This window comes from Astyanax mexicanus, chromosome 6 (assembly GCF_023375975.1).
Source record: "Astyanax mexicanus isolate ESR-SI-001 chromosome 6, AstMex3_surface, whole genome shotgun sequence".
In the NCBI taxonomy this organism is placed as follows: domain Eukaryota; kingdom Metazoa; phylum Chordata; class Actinopteri; order Characiformes; family Acestrorhamphidae; genus Astyanax; species Astyanax mexicanus.
This window is the reverse complement of record NC_064413.1, coordinates 22,017,192-22,040,232: the sequence shown is the minus strand read 5'-3', so window position 1 is coordinate 22,040,232 and position 23,041 is coordinate 22,017,192. Positions and strand designations below refer to the sequence as shown.

At 37.0% G+C, this 23,041-nt stretch overlaps 1 protein-coding gene across 3 annotated transcripts in view; it reads right to left on the bottom strand.

The window, feature by feature from the left end:
• Positions 1 to 23,041, bottom strand: part of tsnare1 (T-SNARE Domain Containing 1) — a 283,761-nt gene that overhangs the window by 190,060 nt on the left and 70,660 nt on the right. For all 3 annotated transcript variants that reach the window (XM_049480129.1, XM_049480130.1, XM_022673881.2), the window contains 2 exons: positions 4,988 to 5,065; positions 4,293 to 4,362 (listed from right to left, as the gene is read on the bottom strand). In XM_049480129.1, the coding sequence (XP_049336086.1) occupies positions 4,293 to 4,362; positions 4,988 to 5,065 (148 nt within the window). The remainder of the gene's footprint in view (positions 1 to 4,292; positions 4,363 to 4,987; positions 5,066 to 23,041) is intronic.

Sequence of the window (23,041 nt, the reverse complement as noted above, 5' to 3'; positions counted from 1 at the left end):
AGAAGTCAGTGTAAAAAGAGTTTCTACTGGTCTGTTCATCAAAAAAATTGGACAGTTTGTCTGTTCAAATTATGTAGTAAACCAAAAATCGACAAAAATGTTGAAAGTGTTCTTCATAGGACAGCGACAATATGCTGGATAACTGAAATTTCTCAAACTTGTAAAGGGTCATCAACAAAATGTAACTTATTAAATGGTATAAATTAAGCTTTTGTATTTTCAGGTGGGTCTCGACTGCCCCTATAAACACTCCAAGCCCAAAAACAATTAATCCATCAATCAGTTTTCTGTTTATCAGCTGAAAGAGTTTGGTGTCAGGAATGAGTGGTTTGGATGGTTATTTTACAATAAGGTAATGAGCATAGAAAAAGTTTAACTTTTGTCTTTTCAGTCCACAAAGTATTTTCCCACCATCAAGATGTTTTCTGGTAAAATTGAAACGAGCATTAATTTGTTTCTTGTTCTGTATTGGTTTCCATCTTGGCACTCTGTCATGCATTGTCCATTTCTGCCCAATCTCTTTCTTTTTAATGGTGGTGTCATGAACGCTGTCCTTAACTGAGGTAAGTAAGGTCAGAAGTTCATTGGATGTTGATGTGGGGTCTTTTGTGACCTCTTGGCTGAGTTGACGCTGCACTCTTGGGGTAATTTTGGTCGGTTGACCACTGCTGGTAAGGTTCACCTTTAGGAGAGCATAAAAAAGCTATTTTTTCTCCTATAGATGATCCCACAGCAAAAGCATCAATAGGCAGCTAAAATGCACAGACAGGCATTATGTGGGGGTTGTTTAAAATTTAAAAAGGTTTTTCTCACTCACATCTTATTTACACTAACAGCTCCCTGAAGAAAACATCCATAAAAAACAGCCTGATGTGAAGCACCTTTTCATCAAGCTAAATCAAGCAGGCTTAAAACATTAGGTTTAAAATTCTAAAATCAGAGGCTCATGAGTTACAGCTGATTACGGTACTCAGACGCTCTGACAATTGTTTGGATATTGCCACAGATCATCCAACCAGAAGAAGCAGCGTATGAATAAAACAACCCAATCATTTTCTACACATTACAACTCAGTGCTTTCAGATTGGATTCATGAAGCATTCTGTTTTATTTCAAATGATTTCAGACAGTTGTAACAAACAAACACAAGATGTCAGAAGAGTGAGAGCTGCAAAACAAGACGCAGAAGCGGGTCTTAAAAAAATGCTGGTATATTTCCAGTTAGTCAGAGCTGAATTATCTGCAGTGATGGAAAAACTAAATGTAAGAATTACAATGAACTAAAATATTGTTTTTGTTTTATTTCCTTTGCATTGGAAGTCTGTGTGTTATATTTTATATTTTATTTTGGCCTATTTATTACATAAATAATCCCTAAACAATAAAAAAAAAACAAGATTAAAAAGTAGAGATGGACCGATCAGTGTTTTTGGGGCTGATTCCGTCTTTCACCACGATCGGCCGATTGCAGATACTGATATTGGGCGGGGCCAAATGCCACATTAATGCCACACAGGTGCCAGACAAACCTGGTAATTTACGCTGCTAGTAAATAAACAGGAGTGTTACTGACCAAAATAAATGTTTTTTAGAAGATATATAAGTTTTATGTGAATATTTATAAGACAATACCTGACAGGCTGACAAAATCTGTTTTAATGACGTTAATAAACATCACTGTGACAGCGCTAGTTGCAGTTTCACCGCAGCAAAGGACAAGGACGTGATTCACTTATCTAACTAGCCTTACTGATTTCTGCCCCTAATAACCCTTTCAATAACCTCCAATAGCCTTTAATAGTCTTCAGTAGCCTTCAACAGTCTAACCTTGCAGCCGTGGTGTGTCCACTAAACTCCGTAGTTATAAACATCATGAGGTTAGCAGCGCGCTAACTGACCTGTTTATAATGTAATCCGAGCAGTGCCTCCGTGACGCTGCTCTAAACTGCTGCTGTTAGCTGCTTGGGGCTGAAAGATGAACTGTAGAGAGCTGTATTATCCGGTTAGTGGGGTTAAAACCTTAAGAAAACTGTAAAAAAAAAAAAAAAAACGCTGCAGGCTGGCTGGGCTGAGCCTGTAGCCCGTGGCTGGGCTGTGGCTCTGACAGCGGGGCTTGTGCTGCTGCTGCAGCTCCGGCTAGTGGTTGGATGAGGAACTGCAGCTTCCTGTAAGCGAGCCGTTTCACCGGCCATCCACACACAGCTCTGATTAACTGCTTAACCCTAAACTCCTGAATCAGATCGACTAAAATCAGAAGAATACCGTATTTTAACTGAAAATTGGCCGATACCGATACACTGCAGATCGATCATTCCATCTCTATTAAAAAGTGTTTTAAATCACATTAAATTAGTCAAAAATAGCTGTTGCTTTGCTGGTACTACTGATTTTCTAGTACAGTGGGCATCTGGGGGCCAAGCTACTGTTTTATTGGTTTATAAAGCTGCTTTAACACTGAACGCAGAAAATTTTTCACAGTGTTTTCAATGAGACATGCAACGCAGAAGTGTGCGTGTAAACAGCATGGAGCAGAAGAGACAGCATTTGTTCATAGCAATATGTTTTCTGGCTAATATATCAAATTAAACTGCATCTTAAAAGCAGTTCAGCTCAATTAAAAAGAAGTATATTTGATAGCTGGATCAGATCGAAACCAGATCGTGTTCTCACCACAAATAAACCGCTCCAGGAAAAAAATTGTCATGATATTTGGGTTTATTACTCTTTAATAAAATCTGAGACAGTTTTCTTTAAGCACATGCGAACTGTTAGAATACACATTTAAATCTATTGAAGGGAAAATAACAAGACAATACTTTGTCTATAACTCTGTAGAGTAAAATGTTTTGCATAAGCTTATGTTTTACATATATATATATATATATATATATATATATATATATATATATATATATATATATATATATATATATATATATATATATATTACATTACATTACATTACATTACATTACATTACATTTGGCAGACACTTTTGTCCAAAGCGACTTACAATAGTCAAGTACAATGTAAAATAAGTTTAAAGGAAAAACATCTTTGGATAGGGATAAAAGGAGGACACAGGGGAATAATAGGATAGAGGAGTGAAGGAGAGGAAGAAGGAAATGAGGTTAGAAGTAGTTAGTGTGTTAGAGGTGTTAAGAGAGTAAGTGCTCTTTGAAGAGCTCTGTCTTCAGGAGTTTCTTAAAGGTAGCGAGAGATTCTCCTGATCTGGTAGTGGAGGGTAGTTTGTTCCACCATTGGGGAACTCTGTATGAGAACAGTCTGGATTGCTTTGTGTGAATGTTTGGCAAAGTGAGGCGACGTTCACTGGAGGAGCGCAGCGGCCGGGAGGTAGCGTAAGTCTTCAGGAGTGAGTGCAGGTAGGAAGGAGCCTGTTCTGACATCACCTTGTAGGCGATTGTAAGAGTTTTGAATTTGATGCGAGCATCAACTGGTAGCCAATGGAGCTCAATGAACAGTGGGGTGACATGTGCCCGTTTTGGCTGGTTGAAGACCAGACGTGCTGCTGCGTTCTGGATCATCTGGAGTGGTTTTACTACACAGGCCGGGAGGCCAGTTAGCAGGGCATTGCAGTAGTCGAGGCGTGAGATGACGACCGCTTGCACCAGGAGTTGGGTGGCCTGTTGCGTCAGGAACGGTCTAATTTTTCGGATGTTATAGAGCGCAAAGCGGCAGGACCGAGCAACTGAGGCCACATGGTGCGTGAAGGAGAGTTGGTCATCAACCAGAACACCCAGGTTCCTAGCAACCTTTGTCGGTGAGAGAGAGAGAGTCGATGGTTATAGAGAATTTGTGTTGAAAAGATGGTTTTGCTGGTATAACCAGAAGTTCAGTCTTTGAGAGATTTAATTGAAGGTGATGCTCCCTCATCCATGAGGATATGTCAGAGAGACACTGCGAAATCCGTGCAGAAATTGAGTGATCTTCAGGTGAGAACGACAGGTATAGCTGGGTGTCATCAGCAAAGCAATGGTAGGAAAATCCGTGTGAGCGGATAACCTGACCAAGAGAGGTGGTGTATATGGAGAAGAGAAGGGGTCCCAGTACCGAACCTTGGGGAACCCCAGTGGATAAGGAGCGGGCTGAGGACAGCTGTCCTTGCCACGACACCTTGAACGAGCGCCCAGTGAGGTATGATCTGAACCATGACAGCACATTATCTGCGATCCCCATGTTTGAGAGTATAGTTAATATATATATATATATATATATATATATATATATATATTAAAATACACTGAATTGCAAGTAACAGCAGAAAGACTTACAGGCTCTGGCGTAGCTCTGCTGTGTCTCTGGATGTTCCCAAGGACTGAAGACTTTTCTCTAAAGTCACCACTGCAGAAATAATAAAAAAAAAAAAAGCAAAAAATTCAGCAACCTTTTTACATTATAATAAATCAGTACAATTTTATGTATTTTTTTTTACGTTTTATGTGTCAATTAAAATCCAAACACAATGGTAGATAGTCTATAATGAAGTATAAAAAAAATTCATTAGAATTCATTAGTCATTTTGTCGTTTTTTTTTTATATTTAACACTAAATTTCACTCTTTTACCAGATGAAAGACTTGAATCTGTGTTTTAACAGTATATGACAAATTTTCGTATTTGATTCATGTATAAAATGACTGTATGGGGTAATTTGATATGTGCTTTATTACAAAATTACCCAGAAAAATATACAGCATCCAAATGTAATCAATTTAAAGTTGCTTAAAAAATGAATATATATTTCTGTGTATAAGTGAATAGATGCTAAATAACCTAAATGTAAACTTTTTATAATTTATTCCTAAATATATTAAATAAAGCATTTAAGAACAGCCCTTTTGTCCACTTTATAATATTTTAGCCCACTCTGAGTTTCTTCAAGTGCTACAAATTTCAATAGCAGCATTTAATCCTTCTTTATTATGCATCTCTACATCTATTTAAAGCCTATAGATTTATTCACGTACCGTTGGCATTGATCTGGAAGATGTTGGAGGAAGTTTCCTGGAACACATCTTGCAACTCTGAGGGGCTGACTTGAGTAGCTGCAAAAATAAAACATAGATTTAAATTATATTCGAGCTGTATCAATTTTTTTTTTAACCATCATGCCATGTCCGAAACAATACTGCAGTAAACAATATTACAAACAGAATTCAGCACCCCTGCCAGGAAAAGCACCCCCTCTCGGGAGCCCGCACGTACGTCTTCTTGGTTTTAACTTTTTTTTTAGAAAATGAAAATACCCAAGATGTTTTTGTAAGCTACGCTGACTCCTAAGAAATAATGAAAAATAATCATGTCACCTGCAGCCTCTCCCGTGAGGGGGTGCTTTTCCTGGGGGGGGGGGGGGTGCTGAATTTGGCAACATAGTAGTGCCAAAATCTGCACCCCTCCATAAAAAGCACCCCCTTTCCTGGAGGAGGTGCAGAATTTGGCAATAAAGTAGTGGCGAAATCTGCACCCCCACCATAAAAAATATCCCTCTCGGCAGCACGTATGCACCATCTTCTTGATAAAAGCACTTAAAATTTACTTAGAAATACGCTCCGAGAGGGGGTGCTTTTTCTGGTGGGGGTGCTGAATTCGGCACAACACCGAGCAGAAGGGATTTGCAGATACTGTGCAAGTCTTGTCTTTACATGGCTATAATGCCATCAAATTCTGGGTTATATTTAAACAAACTAACAAACAAACAAAATGAATAAATACAAAGTTCAAAGTGTTTACAGCCTAATGCTAACCATACACTAGACAACATCAAAAAGTCTTTTAGGCTACGTTCACATTACAAGCCACATTGCTCAAATCCAATTTTTTGCTCTGATCTTTACGGTTCACATTCCCAAACGTAAGTGACCTGTATCTGTTTGTAATGTGAACGAATCTGTCCCTGAAACGTCTCGCATGCGCATAAACGTGGCCTTCTTCACCAACAACAAAAAAACATATATTTAGGAGAAGACTCATAGATTTACAAAGGGAAATGGATGAGTTAGCAGCTCATATGTGGAGCATCTTTTGCTGGAGTGGAGAAACAGGAAACAGCTGGTCTGAAGTACATGCTCAGGTCTAAGAGGAGGTAAAAATAGACCAGGTGGTTTGCTTTTGCTGTTTTTGCAGCTATAGCTGCACAGCTGCACCAAGAGATAGATGTTGTGGGTACGAGAGAGAAGCACGTAGCTCATGAATAAAAGCAAAAAGATGCATGAATCCTGATTTGACCATTCACATTCATGTAACATGTCCATTGATTGGATATCTGATTTAAGTGACTCAAATCTGATTGTAAAGAGCAGTAAAGCCACCCTGCAGAAGTACACCATTATAAAAGAGTTTCAGTGAAGCTTCTCCAGCACCAAGTCTGAAGCAGCATTAGCATTAGCAGCTTAGCGCAGTGCTAGCTCTTTTGAGGTGAGTATATTGAACTGTAGCCTGCATGATTGCCGTGTTAAAACAAGCTACGTAGCGCTGTTGGGCACCATTTGCTAGCGCTAAGCACTGCTAAACACGGATAGCACTGTTGCTAACTGTGCTGTTGAACATATTGGCAATTGGAAGCACTTGGAAGCACTTTACTCACCCAAACAAACAGTTTTCAGGAGAGAAATCTGTTTAGATCAACATCCAGTGCTCGTTTTACTTTTTTTTTTACAGTTTTATTTACTTAGGCTTCTTACAATCCTGCGCACCTTATGTATAAAAATAGACCACAAAATAGATGTTCACTGATGCACTGCACTGTGCAACTTATTATAATACGGCCTTATAGTGCGAAAAATACAGTAGTTCAAAGAATTGCAAATGTTTGATCCAGAATAACGATACATAGCGAACCCATAACGAAAAGAACTAATGGAAAGAAAATACAAATAAAAAAAATGTATACCACTTTAAAATAAGACTACCTTTATAAAGGGTTAATAAATGGTTTACAATGAGTTTATTAATGGTTACTAATTAGATTGTAAATGCCGCGAAAATGATTAATAATCAGTTATAACACATACATATGAAGGGCAACAATGACCTGTTGTTTGCCAAATAATTAACCCACAGCCATCTGTTGTCCTTTCTATGTATGTGTTATAACTGATTATTAATGATTTAAAGATTAAGGCATTTACAACCTAATCAGTAACCATTAATAAACTAATTGTAAACCATTTATAAACCCTTTATAAAGGTAGTCTTATTTCAAAGTGGTACCAAAAAATGTAATGCAAGAAAAATGGGTAAAACATGTTTTTGGGAGACAAACATACAAACAGACTCTGACTGGTGAAGACATGTCCTCATGTTTTTGCAGTAATACAGAAACTGTGCACTGTTTGTTTGTTCTTCTTCCACATACTTTGATCTGACATGATAGTGAGCTGTTCTATTGTTCTCTTCATTTTCTTACAGAAGCCGAATGAAACAGACAGAGGCAGATAGATGCCAGTCTCCCGGGCACCGGCTATGCCTAAACAGACGACAGAGTCGTGAGCCACCCAAATGGGTCGTGTGGGCACAGCCATTACCTCATCAAACGCACGTGACCCACACACCCATTCACACCACGCAGAAAAAGAAGCAGATAATCACACAGGGCCATTACCTGGATCCACTTCACAACCTGTAGCGGAGAGGCACAAACACAGACACTCACACTCACACGCACACACACACACAGTCACACACATATATGCATTCACTCACATTGAGCATCCTTAGGCTTTTGTCTCTCTCTGCCTCCAAAATGACTGTAATTGACATGCTGTTTTCCACAACTCTCCATCTAATGCATTCACATAAAAACCATGAAAATAGCAAGTGGGGTTTTCTACTGGAGCACACTAAAGGCCACAGGCTGCAGACATTAGGCACACTCAGGCAAATGGATGTTGGTAAGGGATTCGACATTTGTGCTGGCCTAGCCACTTGAGCCCGTTTTCCAGTCCACAGCATCGTGCCCTCAGCAACAACAACAATTTTTTTTTTCACTTCTGCCGGATTTGAGAAAGCTATATATTTGACCACAAATATACAACTCTGGAAAAAATAGGACATCACTTGAAATGACATGTTTCTTACTGTTAATATCAGAGGTTCACATACGTTTGCCACTCACAAAATAAGCAATATTGGATCATTATCCTTAATAAATAAATTACCAAGTATACTATTTTTTGTCTCATTTGTTTAACTGGGTTATCTTTGTCCACTTATAAAACGTGTGTGAAAATCTTATGATGTTTTAGGTTATTTTTATGCAGAAATATGGACAATTCCAAAGAGTTCACAAACTTCCGGGCACCACTGTTTACAATATATTTGAATCATAACTCTTGTATCATAATAGAACTGACCACAGTCAGTTCTGTCCCTGCAATGTGATTGGCTGAGAGGTGTTTTATGAGTGACATTATTAGCCGATAATGCACTGTAACCGAAGCTCTCCATTTATTACTCCTCCACATACAGGTAACCTAGGAACGATGCAGCGCTTACAAACCAAATACAAACCAAATGCAATGTCATTATTCACCACTGGGAGCCGCTGGATCCCCTAGAGGCACAGTGCAGAAATGCCATATCTCCAATAGGCGGTGCAGACAAATAATTATTTATTTCCCACAAATAAATAAACCCTGCAATTCGAAAATACGCATTACTACACACATTATCAGCCACCAATATCAGGTTAAGAGTTGTTATTATTAAAATAAAAGCTTAAGCGTATATATTTTGCAGTTAATATAATACGAGCAGGTCTTGCCGCTGGGCGGGCGCCGAACTAAAAAAAAAAACTTTAATTCTTAAAAAATACATTTTCTTTAAGTCAAACGAGTGCTGAACTTTTCTCTCCTGAAAAATGTTTATTTGGGTAAGAAAAGCGCTTCTATTTATTTACAGTAAGCTTAGATTTCCACAATTTTGACTGAAACGGCCAATAATACAGAACTTACAACGCAGCTAAAGCAAAGCAGAGTTTTTATAACCAAACAGATCATATTTTCTCGTTCTGTTTAACTCAAAATCTTTTAATAAACAGCGATAATGGAACTGTAGTGTAATCGCAATAATACACTTGAAGTTTCTCAGTGCCAATATTACACGTTATAGCACTCCCTCTCATGTATTATTGCTTAATCATATCTGTAACAGTAAATAGACGATCTTTCAAGGAAAAACAACCTTTTGTTGTACTGTTACTGTTATCTCTGCTGGCCTCCAGGTCTCCCCACACCTGTCCTTGCCCTCCTTTCGTCTGCTGCACTCCATCATTATGATAGATGCACGCTCCATATTCATGCTATTCTGCTTATATCAGCTCCTCCTCTCTCAGTACAGATAAACACTGCGCTTGGCTCGCACTAAATGCAGACACTGTGAATGCGTGCACGGCACAGTTCACGTGCAGGTGGGCTGTAGGTTTAGACGGCTGGCTGGCTTAAACTAAAGACCCCCTGCAGAGAACAGGGCAGATGCTCAGCGGGATCTTCTTCAAAGCTCTTCAAAGATCGAGGCACCTGTACTTATATTAGCTTCATCTTCAATTACGAGCTGCTTAAACGTCTCAATTACAAGGTTCTTTTTGTTGTATTTATTACTCTACTCACTGTTTGTGAGAATGTGTGTCCTGATACACTGATTATTCAAACAATAAACAGTGCTGGATTTCTACACTCATATTTGGCTTTTAACTATGCAGACTGTGCATTTATAGTTAGAGGAGTAAACAAAATGAAAACCAGAGAGCTACAACTGTTTGGAATATCCCATAGAAGAAAGTCATCACTGGTGTAATAAGTCACAGATGTTTTAAGTGACAGATGCTGAACAGGTTTGTTTGTGTTTTGTTTCATATCAGCAACAATTTAGCTATTTTGTGTATATATAATATGAAACAATACGCATTTAAAGAAAGGCTTTGATTAATATTGGGTTTACCTTGTCTCACAAAATTACACAATATATGAAGAAATCAGACTTCATTATCAGATAAACAGCTGAAGAATGTAAATAATAGGCCTTAAAACGAGATACGCCACGGCTACCTTACTACTAAAACTAAATATTTTAAATAGTTCCATGAACACTAAAAAATGGACCTAAAATACTCAATGTTTAAGTATTCAAAGGGGATATTTCTCAAACGTTCCACTGCACAAGTAAGACACAGTACATGTTTAATATCTAGTTACAATATGTTATTATTAAAGTCATTAGAGGCAATATAGTGTTAAAATCCGCCACAATTCCCATCTTTCTCCAGTTAACAAACATATATATATGCTCATTAAACTGAATGTGTTTGTTAACTGGAGAAAGATGGGAAGCCCTTTTAAATATATATATATATATATATATATATATATATATATATATATATATATATATATATATATATATATATATATATATATATATATATATATTTAAAATGGCTTCAGTTACTGCTTTTGAAACTTTTTTCTTTAGTTACTTCATATCCAGCATTTTAGGGAGTTTTATCTCTTGTGCTGATTAAATGATTCTACACATCGGACCGATTCTGGGCTCGTCTGTGGGAATAATTGATATTTGCTGTTGTTTTATTTTACTTGGATAAAAATACTCATAAGGCGAGGTTCAGCAGCATGAACTCCATTGATGAAGAGGTGTTCTCATGTTTCCCTGGGCGGGCCGCCATTATGGAGGAAGCAACTATGCGCCACGAGTGCATTGATTTACACTGAGGAAGGTGTTTAATACACCTATAATAACCACAACTCTACCAATTTATACCAGATTTTCACTTGTTACAAACAGCAGAGATGTGGTAACGATTAAGAATGCTGTCGCACATTACAAATACGAGCTTTCATGCTTTTTCTTTTGCACACCTCAGGCGACTCTGTTTGTGGCGTGCTTGCAGAAATGGCTTCTTTGGCATCACTCTCCCATACAGCTTCTCCTTGTGCAAAGTGCGCTGTATTGTTGACCGATGCACAGTGACACCATCTGCAGCAAGATGATGCTGCAGCTCTTTGGAGGTGGTCTGTGGATTGTCCTTGACTGTTCTCACCATTCTTCTTCTCTGCCTTTCTGATATTTTTAACAAAAACTGTCCCTGTGGTCTTCCATTTCCTTACTATGTTCCTCTCAGTGGAAATATATATAAAATTTTAGCGCTTTTATTTGCAAAAAATTAGAAATGTCTAAAATAACAAAAAGATGCAGAGCTTTCAGACTGTCTGTCTGTCTGTCTGTCTATCTATCTATCATATTTGTAATGTGTAACAGCATCCTGTATCAAAACTATATCTCTGCTGTTTGTACCAAACCAAACCGTGTGACAATCAGTTGTGGTTATTATAGGTGTATTTTTTACCTTCCTCACTCGTGGCGCATAGTTGCTTCCTCAACTATAATAATGGCGGCCCGCCCAGAGAAACATGAGAACACCTCTTCATCAATGGAGTTCATGCTGAAACGCAGTCCTGGCTGGCGCTCCGCAGCGCCTCTAGCGGTATGGCGGTACGTAAACAAACTCCCAGCACTATTCAGCAGTTTCTAATGTTTCGAAGTGATAGAGAAAGCTAGAAACAGAAGCCATATCCACAGCAAGCAGAGTTGGAGAACATAGCAAATTAATCGTTGACTAATCGACTAATTGGAAACTTAATAATCGCCAAATTAATCGAATACCAAAATAATCAATAGTTGCAGCCCCAAACCTAAATATTTATGCACCTTATTATCATAAAGACAATCATATAAATAAGCAGTTGTCCCAATACTTCTGTCCACACAGCATGTGTTGTGATGTCACATCCTTTATATCATTTGGTGAGAATGGAAATTTCCGATGCACTTCAGCTGCATTTACTGCTGCTGAATGCATTAACCATGATGTGTTTCTTTTTTCTCTTCCTTCCGTTTCTGTCCTGAGGTTGGAAAGAAGAGAAATGAGGCAGAATTGCTGGGCTGCTGGGGACAAATTAACATTTGCCCTCAGTGACTTGTTCATCGATACTGTAAATGCAGATTCTGCAGGAGTTCAATTATACTCTCAAACCAGAAAATGACTTAATCAAAAGCTCGCCACTCATTACACATGAGGTCAGCATCTGCCTGCCTCCTCCGCAGACCAAAAAACGGCAAACTCATCCAGAAGCCAGTCAGAGTGCTGCTTTCTTTTTTTCTGCAGTCCAGCTGAGCACAGTGAGAGATGGGTTTTAGGCTTAGGGCAGACTATGTCAGTGGCTTTCAGCTCCACTGTACGAGGCTCATTTTAGTCTCAGCAAAAAATGTCTCGACTGCTTCTTTCCAGGCCTTGGAAACTCTTTGAAAGTGGTCTTTTTAGTGCATCACTCAAATACACTATTTGTAGCACTTGAAGTGTCTCTATTGTATCTCTTAAAGCAACATTGTACAGCATTTTATATTAAAAAAGCAGCTTTAAAAACATCGGGATGCTCCACTGACATGTGAAAGTGTGAATGACATCTCTACAGTTACTAGAGCTACTGCTTTGAGCTCGTCACGCTGCTAACTGCACTATGTAACTCTGGTGAAGCAGGTAGGATGATTCTCTTGTGAAAACAGTGCAACACTGATTTCAGAGTTGCTGAGTCAGAGCTGAGTAATACGTATGTCCTGTTATATTATTTAACTGCCTCAGTCCACATGCTTCTTTCACTTTTAGTGACACCTCCCAACTCAACTCAACTCTTATAGAGTGGGTGGTTGCCACTGTTTCAGGAAGCCTACGTGTCTATGTTACCTTCTGGCTCTCTCTCTCTCTCTCTTTTAAGTTAGGCTGTTTTATTCAGATCTGCCAGAGTCATTAGATAATCACACTCTGATAATGTTTTATTTTTCTTTGTTTTACATAAATAATCCAGTCAAAACGAATCCTTAAATTTCGCTGCCTTCCTCCAAGTTACTGACTGCCCACCTGTCTGAGCCAATATTGAGAGATGTTGGACCCTCAGGATCTCCTGTCCCCTTTCCCGCCAGACTAATGGAAGTTTTAAAAAGCGCTATATAAAGAAAGTTGTAAAAAGCAATATATAAATAAATTTAATTTGATTCAACTACAGAGGGAGCCCAAGAACAAAAAATATCAACTCTCTCATAATAAGCTTTACAGCACTAATTTCTTTTCTCCGTTTTTGTTCTTTTTTATGAGAAAAAAAAAACAATAATGTAACAATGTTTTTTTTATACTTCAAAACTAATACATTAATTCTAAAAACAGTTATTCTGGTAGGTATTTTCAGGAGTTTTCCTTGCCCCTTTTTTAATGTGTTAGTGAGAACAGCAGCACTGCTAATTGAAGTAATTAAGGGGCTATTGCAAACATGGAGATATCAGAATGCCAAACTCAGTCTTCATCTGATTATTCAGGCATCGTTAAACCAAAGAAAACAGATGAGATAAAGCAAGCTTAAAAAAGTGGGGAAAAGAGAGTCCTTGCTAAAATCACAATGCACATTTTAAAAGTACTTTTACATATGTTCAGAGCAGCTACACTTTCTCACTAAAAAAGATCTCTAAATTGCCCAAACTTACAGACAGTCATTTTAACAAAAGATGCGAAAAACAAGAATTCATGGTTCCATACACTACAATATACCTTTCTTCTGCTGTTTAGCAACTCTACGCCCCTATTGCTAGCATTGTAAGCTTGTTGGAAGCTTTAGCTAAAAGTGTTATATTTTGGGATGCTGGGGGCCAATGGACGTAGGCTATTTGACAAAAGTTCATATTCATTATTATGATGTACTACAACCTAAGTGCAGTTCACACCGTTAAAATTAGTTTTCTTTTAACAATCTTAAACGTCAATTAAGGGTAACTTAAAATAACTTTGCAATGTCATATGTTACTTTACAACATGTGCTAAGAGCAGTTTAGCTACTGACCTAGTCTTAGGGTTTCTGTAAAAAGCAAAATCCACCGGAGGTCCTATGTAAACACACTGAGGTGGGTAGTCCAGGGGTTCCCGGGGTGGATTTTTACTTTTAACTAGTGTGAACAGAACTGTTTTAAACATACACATACCTGTCTCAATTGTACTATGCTGGTGGTGTTCCATAGACAAATAAAAACCACTGAATTACTGGGCAAAGCATAGAACACTGATGTGTTATTTGCACAAATAATACAGGCACGAACTGCCATGTTGTTCCTAGCACTGTTAGCTTCTATCTGATGAGATGTGCCTGGCTGCGTAGCTTGAGCGCTGTCTGTGGGCTGTCACGAACCAAGGTGGGCAAGGCCACGAATATTAATTCACGAGTTGAGGTAGACACAGTGCTTTTCCTGATCGACTCATTTTTCTGAATATTTTCTTTTACTAACTACTGCAGACATGGAGGTTGAGAAACAGTTTAATGTGCAGTGTGCATATAATGCATATACAACTCAGAGAAACCTAATGTATTTTACAAAGAACAAGAAAAAGTGGATTTTAGCAGAAGGACACCTTTAAAAGCTTCTTCAGCTTTAAAATGTTCTTCACAGTCATATATAAAATATATTTTACCAAAATGGTTTCTATTTATGGAACCAAAAATTCATATAATCTTCTATGTTTTAATTCAAGCCCTGTGTAGAACCTTTATTAATAAAAGGGTATGAGACTTACACAAAGATATGCTTTCAAGACAACCCAGAGAATATACATTGTTGCTCTATTTACTTTTTTAATAGGATTTTGGCTCCTCATGATACACACTGTGATGGAAGTCAGAAGGATAATATTCTAGCTAAACTCAGGCAGTGTGAATAATTACTGGTTGACTAATAAAGCAAGAGGCCATGAGAGATTGTGCACTGCAGTGATTTCACCTTGATTAAGGGCCTATTACACCATAAAATTAGAGAGGCTTTTCAGTATTGATGAGAATTAGTATTGAGCTGATATCAGCAGAAAATGCTGGATTGGAAATAAAACAAATCTGACTTGTTTTCCATCCTGTAACAAATGTTTCAAATACCACTATATATTTAATCACCTTTAAATGAGTCCTTCATTTAAAAACAGCTCATTTAAACTCTTGTATCAGGGAATACAGACAATGGTAATGACAAAAACTGATATTAAAGGGAAAAGGTGTCAATGTGCCTGAGGGCTGTGTATTTTGTCTTTTTTATTACTTTTGACTATAAGGTGCTCTGTATTATATGGTGCACTATCAACAAACGTCTATTTTCTGGTCTATTTTCATACATAAGGTGCACTGGATTATAAAGTGCATTTTAAGCTACAATAGTAAGGAACAAAGGGTGTCACACTGTAATCTACACAGATTTTAAAATTTGCTTTAGCATACCTCAAGTGACTCTGTTTGTGGCATGCGCTCAGAAAAAAAAACTCCTTGTGAAAAGTGCGCTGAATACTTAAACGAAGCTGATCTGTGGATTGACAATGACTGTTCTCTCCATCCTTTTCCTCTGATTATCTGAGATTTTTCTTGGTCTGCCACTTCAGGATTTAACTAGAACTGTGCCAGTGATCTTCTATTTCCTCACTTTGCTCCTAACAGTGGAAACTGACAGCTGAAACCTCTGAGATTTTGAGCTTTTTGTATCCTTCCCCTAAACCATATTTAAATGTATTTAAATCAATAAAACAACAAGGGTGCCCAAATTAATGCACCTGCCTAATTGGGTTTAAAGACTTATTGCACGCATTCTGTAAATCCTATAAACTTAATTTCACTTCTCAAATATTAACAAACAATCTGTGCTATTTACTTTCTACAGATGTGAAAATGACATAAAAATAGACATTTAGTCCTTATCATAGTCTAAAGCTATGGCTCAAGTTATGGGTTGACTGAGGACAGCTTTATCCAGTCTTTAAATAAGTCATAGCAACTGTCCCCACTGAAATAACAACCATAATTTATACATGTGGAGTGCTGTATACGAAACATAAATACCGGCTTAGTTAGGGAGGTGCATCTGTGTGCAGTACCTCAGTATCTCTACTGGAAGATTCTGTCTGTGCAGATAAACACCTCTTTTTTATAAGACTACTCTGATCCAAACACATTCACACACAAACACAAAATATCACTCCTCTGGGGAGTTCTGAACTTCTGTAGACTTCTTAGAACACAGCGAGTAACCAAATTTCCATTAGTTCAGTTCCGCCAAGATTCTGCCAAATCCAATGAGCCTCTTATTGCTACTGAGCTTTAATACAGAACACCTCACCAGTGATACACTCCGTTTGTTAATTCACTTCTCCTAGAACTGATTTGTTTCATTACAGTAATGATTTTAGGTCATTAGAGTGAGAGGTATATTGCAGAGGTAGTAAAGTACAGACAGTATTGCACTTAAATACTATATTTTTCGCACTATAAGGTGCACTTAACATCCTTTAATTTTCCCAAAAATCATCAGTGCACAAGGAGCAATAACGCCACTCAAGTGCAGCATTACACAGAAGTTTCACCTGTGTAATGCAGGAGTTAGCATTAGCCAATAACCGTGCTACACGCTAGCTCTTTGGTCGTTTAGAGGTAAGTATTATTGGCATGTAGCCTGTTGTTAACCCTGGCTAACACTGCTGGAGCAGCATTGGCATCATCTGCTAACCGTGCTAAGCGTTAGCTCTTTTGCCGTCCAGAGGTGAGTCTCATCAGCCTGTATCCTGCTGCTAACCCTGGCTAGCACTGCTGGAGCAGTGGTTAGCCGCTAATGCTAATGCTCCAGCTTTAGTGGAAATCTGGAAATCTTAGCTTACTGTAAATAAACGGAAGAGCTTTACTCACCCAAACAAACAGTTTTCAGGAGAGAAATCTGTGTAGATTAACATCCAGCACTTGTTTGACTGGTTTGGCTTTTTTTTAAAGAATTAGTTTTGTTTACTTAGCTTAGCTTTACAGGAATACATTGTGACACTCATGTGCCTTATGAAAGTCACATAAAATGTGCCTTATGTATAAAAAAAGATCAGAAAATAAAGCTTTATTGATAGTGCACCTTATAATCTTTAAAGTGTGAAAAATGTGGTAAAAGGATGAATAATGTGTCAAAATTTCTCCATCAAGCTCTCTGGCCCACTGTTTCTGGACCAGGTCCAGAAGTCAACGCTCGCTTGGTATTGTTGGCATCATCTCAATATCTCTCAGGTCTTATGCAGAAAGCTGGTTGGTTCTCTGGAAAAAGTCTTGGTTGTTGATTGGTTACTACTTGTATTCGGCCAATAGACTGGGAGAATCTTCTGCAGACATGAGTCGATGAGTGTCTGTACGTTCTTCATTGTTGACACTGTCACAAACTAAGTCACTACTGAGGCATTCACTATTAAAATCTGATCTTTATTACAAAGGTTTATGAAAGTGTGCCATGCCTCAGAAAGGAGATTCAGGACTGCTGTTACTCTTCTAAGGAGTAGTCCTCCAGCAAAAATCACTCCAACATTTTCAGCGAACAATATTACGAGAAATCACTAACTCTTATACTAAACATTGTCAGTGTTCATAGTTCATAACCAAAGCAAACACTATATACTATTTGCATCTCAAAAAAAATACAATATCATTGTGAAGTTACCTTATTTAAGTAAATCAGCTCAAAATGTGAAGATGTATTTTGTATATTATGTAGATGATCGTACAGCGTGATCTATTTTAAGCGTTTATTTATTTTATTGTTGATGATTACGGCTTATAGCCAATGAAAACCCAAAAATCAGCGTCACAGAAAATTCGAATATTATATCAGTTGACCAATTGTTACTTTTGGCAGTGTGGGCAGTGTGCCAAGTCCTGCTGGAAAATGAAATCCGCATCTTTATAAAAGTTGTCAGCAGAGAGAAGCATAAAGTGCTGTAAGATTTTGCACTGACGTTAGACTTGATAAAACACAGTGGACCAACACCAGCAGATGACATGTCTCTCCAAACCAATTGGTCTAGTTTTATATTCTAATTTTCTGAGACACTGATTTTTGGGTTTTCATTGAATGCACGTTTTCCCACAACTTAACAGCTTAACTCTCAGGGCCTTTTGTAGTTTAACGTATCATTTTGTGCTTAAAAATGACATATATAACATATACAGAAGACAATTACACATGACAGATTTTATAATCTGTTATGTCTGGGCACGTTTAAAGACAAATACAGCGAGTTAAGTTTAAACAAGTGAGTAAAGAGCAGCATTGGAAGAATATTAGCCATATTAACCCAACCCTGTTAACTGGTAAGCATGGGGCAGGCTGCATCATGTTTTGGGGCTGATATGCAGCCTTAGGTCAGGGGGTCTGGCTATTAATGATGACCCTATCCTTTATGGGTTGGACCAGCAAGTTCTAAAGAAAAATGAGAGGGAAATATTGGTCAAATGAAGCTTAACCCTAAATGGGTAATGCAGCAGGACAATGACCCTGTACATATAAGCAAGCAAGTAAAAATTTAATCAGTTCAAACAAGAAGACATGACCTAGTTTTGTAAAAAGGATTGAAATTAATGGATTTATTGCTGCTCAAGAGGGTCAAGCAACTTATTGAAAGTAGAGGCTTACGTTCTTTGTCTGATAAAGATATTTAATGATTTTTTTTTATTATTTGCTCAATTAATAGGCTTATATTTCTTGTTAATTGTCTTAGAATCTTGTATGTACTTTCTACAGATATAAAATGAGATAAAAGTAAAGATTTAGACCTTATCATAGTCTAAAACAGTGATCAAATTTTGGATTGACCGTTAAACTTATCACCATATTATTGGAACCTTATAAATGCATGATGATTACAATATTAATTGTAATATTTTCTAATATTTCCTGTGTTTTTCTGGTCCTTTTCCAGCATTAAACACTGCCCTCTATAGCTGATAGCTGAATACAATGTAATAATAAAAAGCTGATAGCCTCCAAACACTTTAGCACCGTGTAACACTTTACTAATTCATTAAACTCAGCCAGTCGCTAAAACATACGTGAATACTCAGCTGTTAAAAGTAATTGTGCTAAATAATTCAGGATAAAAGATATGCTCAGCGCTTAAGAAGTTCATCGGCCCACAGAGAGCAGAGAGGACGTTTTACAATGGAGTTAAGGCCATTACACACCCAACATGACTTTTTAAATAGGTCACAGGGCAAAAACGCAACAACGCTTTAGCTGTATTTTTCTCTGGCAACATGAACGCTCTCCACCAATCACAGCTCTTTATTTGCCGTTGGTATGGTGACGACTGACATTTAATGACAATTTTTACTGAATACATCACAACACATCACCCCTCCTCCTCTGTGGTGCTGCATTTCAAAGATCTATCTGATAATAAAAAAACTGTTTTTTAAAAGTGCATCCAAACTGTGTATAGAATCTGTCTCTCTTTTATAAAATATTTTTTTTATATCTCAAGGTAGCTTTAATATTTTTTTTTTTTATGAATTACAGTCTTTTAATGGTATTTATGTTATTGTTAAGTAAAAGTTTATCAGAGATCAAAGAGTATCAAACACAAGAAAGCTCCAGTTTTTTTTTTTATATAGATAAATGGGTGGATTAATGCATATTACATGAACTGAAGATTACATGAAGATGTGCCTGTGTGTGTGTGTGTGTTTATCTGTGGTTGTGTCTAAGAGAGAGAGAGAGAGAGAGAGAGAGAGAGACAGAGAGAGAGACAGAGAGAGACAGAGAGAGAGAGAGAGAGACAGAGAGAGAGAGAGAGAGAGAGAGAGACAGAGAGAGACAGAGAGAGAGAGAGAGACAGAGAGAGAGAGAGAGAGAGAGAGACAGAGAGAGAGACAGAGAGAGACAGAGAGAGAGAGAACATTAAAGGGAGGGAGAGTTAGTTATGAGATTTAATCCATATTTCAGCATGAATATAATGTTATCTTCTATCTGAATTCAACAGTAGTGAAACTACTGTTATAATAAATATACTAATAACTATCCAGGATCTGTAAAAAGAGTGACTTATGAGATAAAGCCATTGAGCCATAGTGGGTAAATATAATTAAAACTTAACAGCACACAGTGCTTACTCTGTGAGAAAAAATGTTGTTTTTAAAATCATGTGTTCCTGTAAGTAAGTATGTAAGTAAGTAAATAATTTAAATACTTTAAAATAGATTAGATTTTTGATTATTTATTTAGTCATATCTATCTTTAGGAGTATTTTTTCAATGCCAAAGTACATCCTTTGATAATTTAAATTTCAGAATATGTATAATGTTGTTGATTACAACACATTTCTACGTTTTTTGGGCATAATACTGAATAAATACTGCATATTCGACAGTGCTGAATCGATGTTTGTGGATTGATTGAGCGTGCTTTTAAAACTTGTTCATTAATTTTCGCTTTGCAAAGCTCTTTGGGAAACACTCGCAGAACTGGCTCGTTCTTTACTCGCGTCATTCGTTAGTTTCTTCGTTATTCGCTAAGATTGATCCCACCCCGGGTCATTTAAATGAATCAACTGGTTAGAGTCAACAACCCCTTTTAAAATGTTCTCACTGTTTAACGATATTTAGAAGATAAAAAAAACTATTTAGAGAAAAGGTCTGTGCTGATTTTTTCTTTTCAGAAACAGTGAACTGTGGAGGGAACTGTGGAACTTTTTAGAGACAATACTCCACAGTACAGTGAATTAATACCTTGATTTACAGTTGATTCAATCCTCCTGAACACAATCTGTGGTTTTCTGTTATTTTTTGTTTTTTTTTAAGGCAATATCGAACAACTTGGCCTGAAAAAAATGCATCTGATGTAAATACTTTAACCTGAAAGAATCATGGGTGAATATTGCACATTTTTGCCTCATGTTTTCGTGCCAAGTTTGATGTGGAACATCTTTAGTACACTATATATATATATATATACACGTATATATATATATATATATATATGCATGAGAAACTGTTAAGAGAAGACACTGTGAGCAGTTTGATATTATTTTGAACTAAGATATGTTTGGCTGCATGTACAAAACTGTATAATGCTAAAACTTAAATGCATGAAAACTCAAGTGATTGGCAAGTGAAAGAGAGAAAACAGTCTCCTGGTCTTTGAGACGTAAATGATGAAAATGTAAAATGATGCTTGGTCCTCACTTGTGGAAATGCAATAGAGTAAAAGTAATACATTTCAGTGTGTGACATAGAACCAAGTAACAACAGAAAGCTTTGTATGAAATCTTAGATAAGATTTATAAAAAATATATTTGTTAATATGTTAAAATATGTTAATTAGTGGTATCCATTAATTAAAATAATAATAATAATAATCTGATTAATCAAGATATAATATTCTGTGATTAATCAAGATTTATCACACTTTTTGTTGTCTTCTTAAGAATTAAGCTTTTAATAGAATATGATAACAGAATGAATTTAAAATGGGCAAATATAAAAAATGTATAATTACACTAGTTGCGTAAATCGCTTAGCAAAATATTAGTATTAATCACAACAATAATTTTAATTAATCATTAAAAATGACCCTGTATTGCTTGGGAGGGAGAAAAAAAATAATTGTGCTCTCTCTGACTCCGGCTGCTGATGACAAGATAAACGGGTGGATTAACACAGGTAGGTGTACAAATATGCCTAATTAACAGAAGAAGCAGGTGTGTGTGTGTGTGTGTGTGTGTGTGTGTGTATGTGTGTGACAGAAAGAGAGTGAGAGAGAGTGAGAGAGAGAGTGAGAGAAAGAAAAGAATGAGGGGAAGGTAAATGTTAGTTATGAGATTTAATCCCATACCTGTCAAGTCTCCCGTTTTGGCCGGGAAACTACCGTATTTTACTCTTCTTTCCCGCCGTCCTCCCGTATTAGTATTTTCCCGTAAATTTCCCGTATTATATTAAAATAAAAAAATATATATTATTGAGGAGACAGGGCACTGACCGCTCTGTTTCTCTTAACCAATCGTGGAGCCGGTTCAAGGAGAAAGTCCCGCCTTTCAGGAGAAACAGCCAATCAGCTTGCAAAGGAGGGTCAGTGTGGGGAAGCCCCCCGTCGCTGTGAGTTCAGGCAGCTAGTCGGAGCTGCTGATGTTACAACAGATCTGGATATTCAGCGATTTTTCTTAAATAAAGGTAACGGTATAGGCTAATCATGGAAACTGTGATGAGATTTTTCTGATAGCTGCTTAAAAATACTCGTCTCCGAAATAAAACACACAGATTAAACCTTTTTAAATAAAAAAATTACAGCTTGTGACTCAGTTTAACTAGAAATGTGGAGAGGACCGAAATGAACTGAACTAATCAGGGGTGGAGTGATCAAAAGAAAGAAGTATTAATTAAAAATTATTTTGTAGGCCCCTTAGGACTAATTTTTACTGATGAAATATATCTGGTCCATGTCCTTTTAGTAAAAGCTCATGATACTATGTTTAGGTCACCAACAGTAATTTTGCAGAATTTGTGCACCCTTTGTTCAATTTTAAATCCATTAAATAAATAAAAAATATATCATATAAAAGAGTGCATTTATTACAAAAAAGACATGAAATCTTATTATTATTATTTTTTTAAGAAAAGGATTTTTAATTTGGCTGTATTAAAAGAATGACATATGTAGGAATGTCCACAACATTTCAGATTCTTATAATCTGATTGTAGTGTGTAAGTGGTTCACTTGTGGTTATTTTAGATTTTTTGTAAACCTGTCTTAAAATGGAAGGGATACTGAACCTTCGTTGGGCTGGTGGGACGGCTTTAAGCGTACAGAGGAAAATATCCCTTATTTTTAAATCTAAAACTTGACAGGTATGTAATCCATATTAATACAGTATAATCTTTCTTCTGAATTTAACAGTAGCTCAATAAAACCACTAATAAATCTCCAGGTTCTTTAAAAAGACTGAATTATTTGAGAAGGTTGGGGCCATAATGGGTAAAATGATTCATTTGTATAAAAGAATAACGCATTATCACTCTGCATTAGTACTAATTCTAGTCCTCAATTGCAAATAATTACGCCTATAACAGTCTGAAGGCTGCCACTGCCACAGACAGCACTACACACTGTATCCTCTTCACTGCTAATGTTCTATCTTTCTGTTT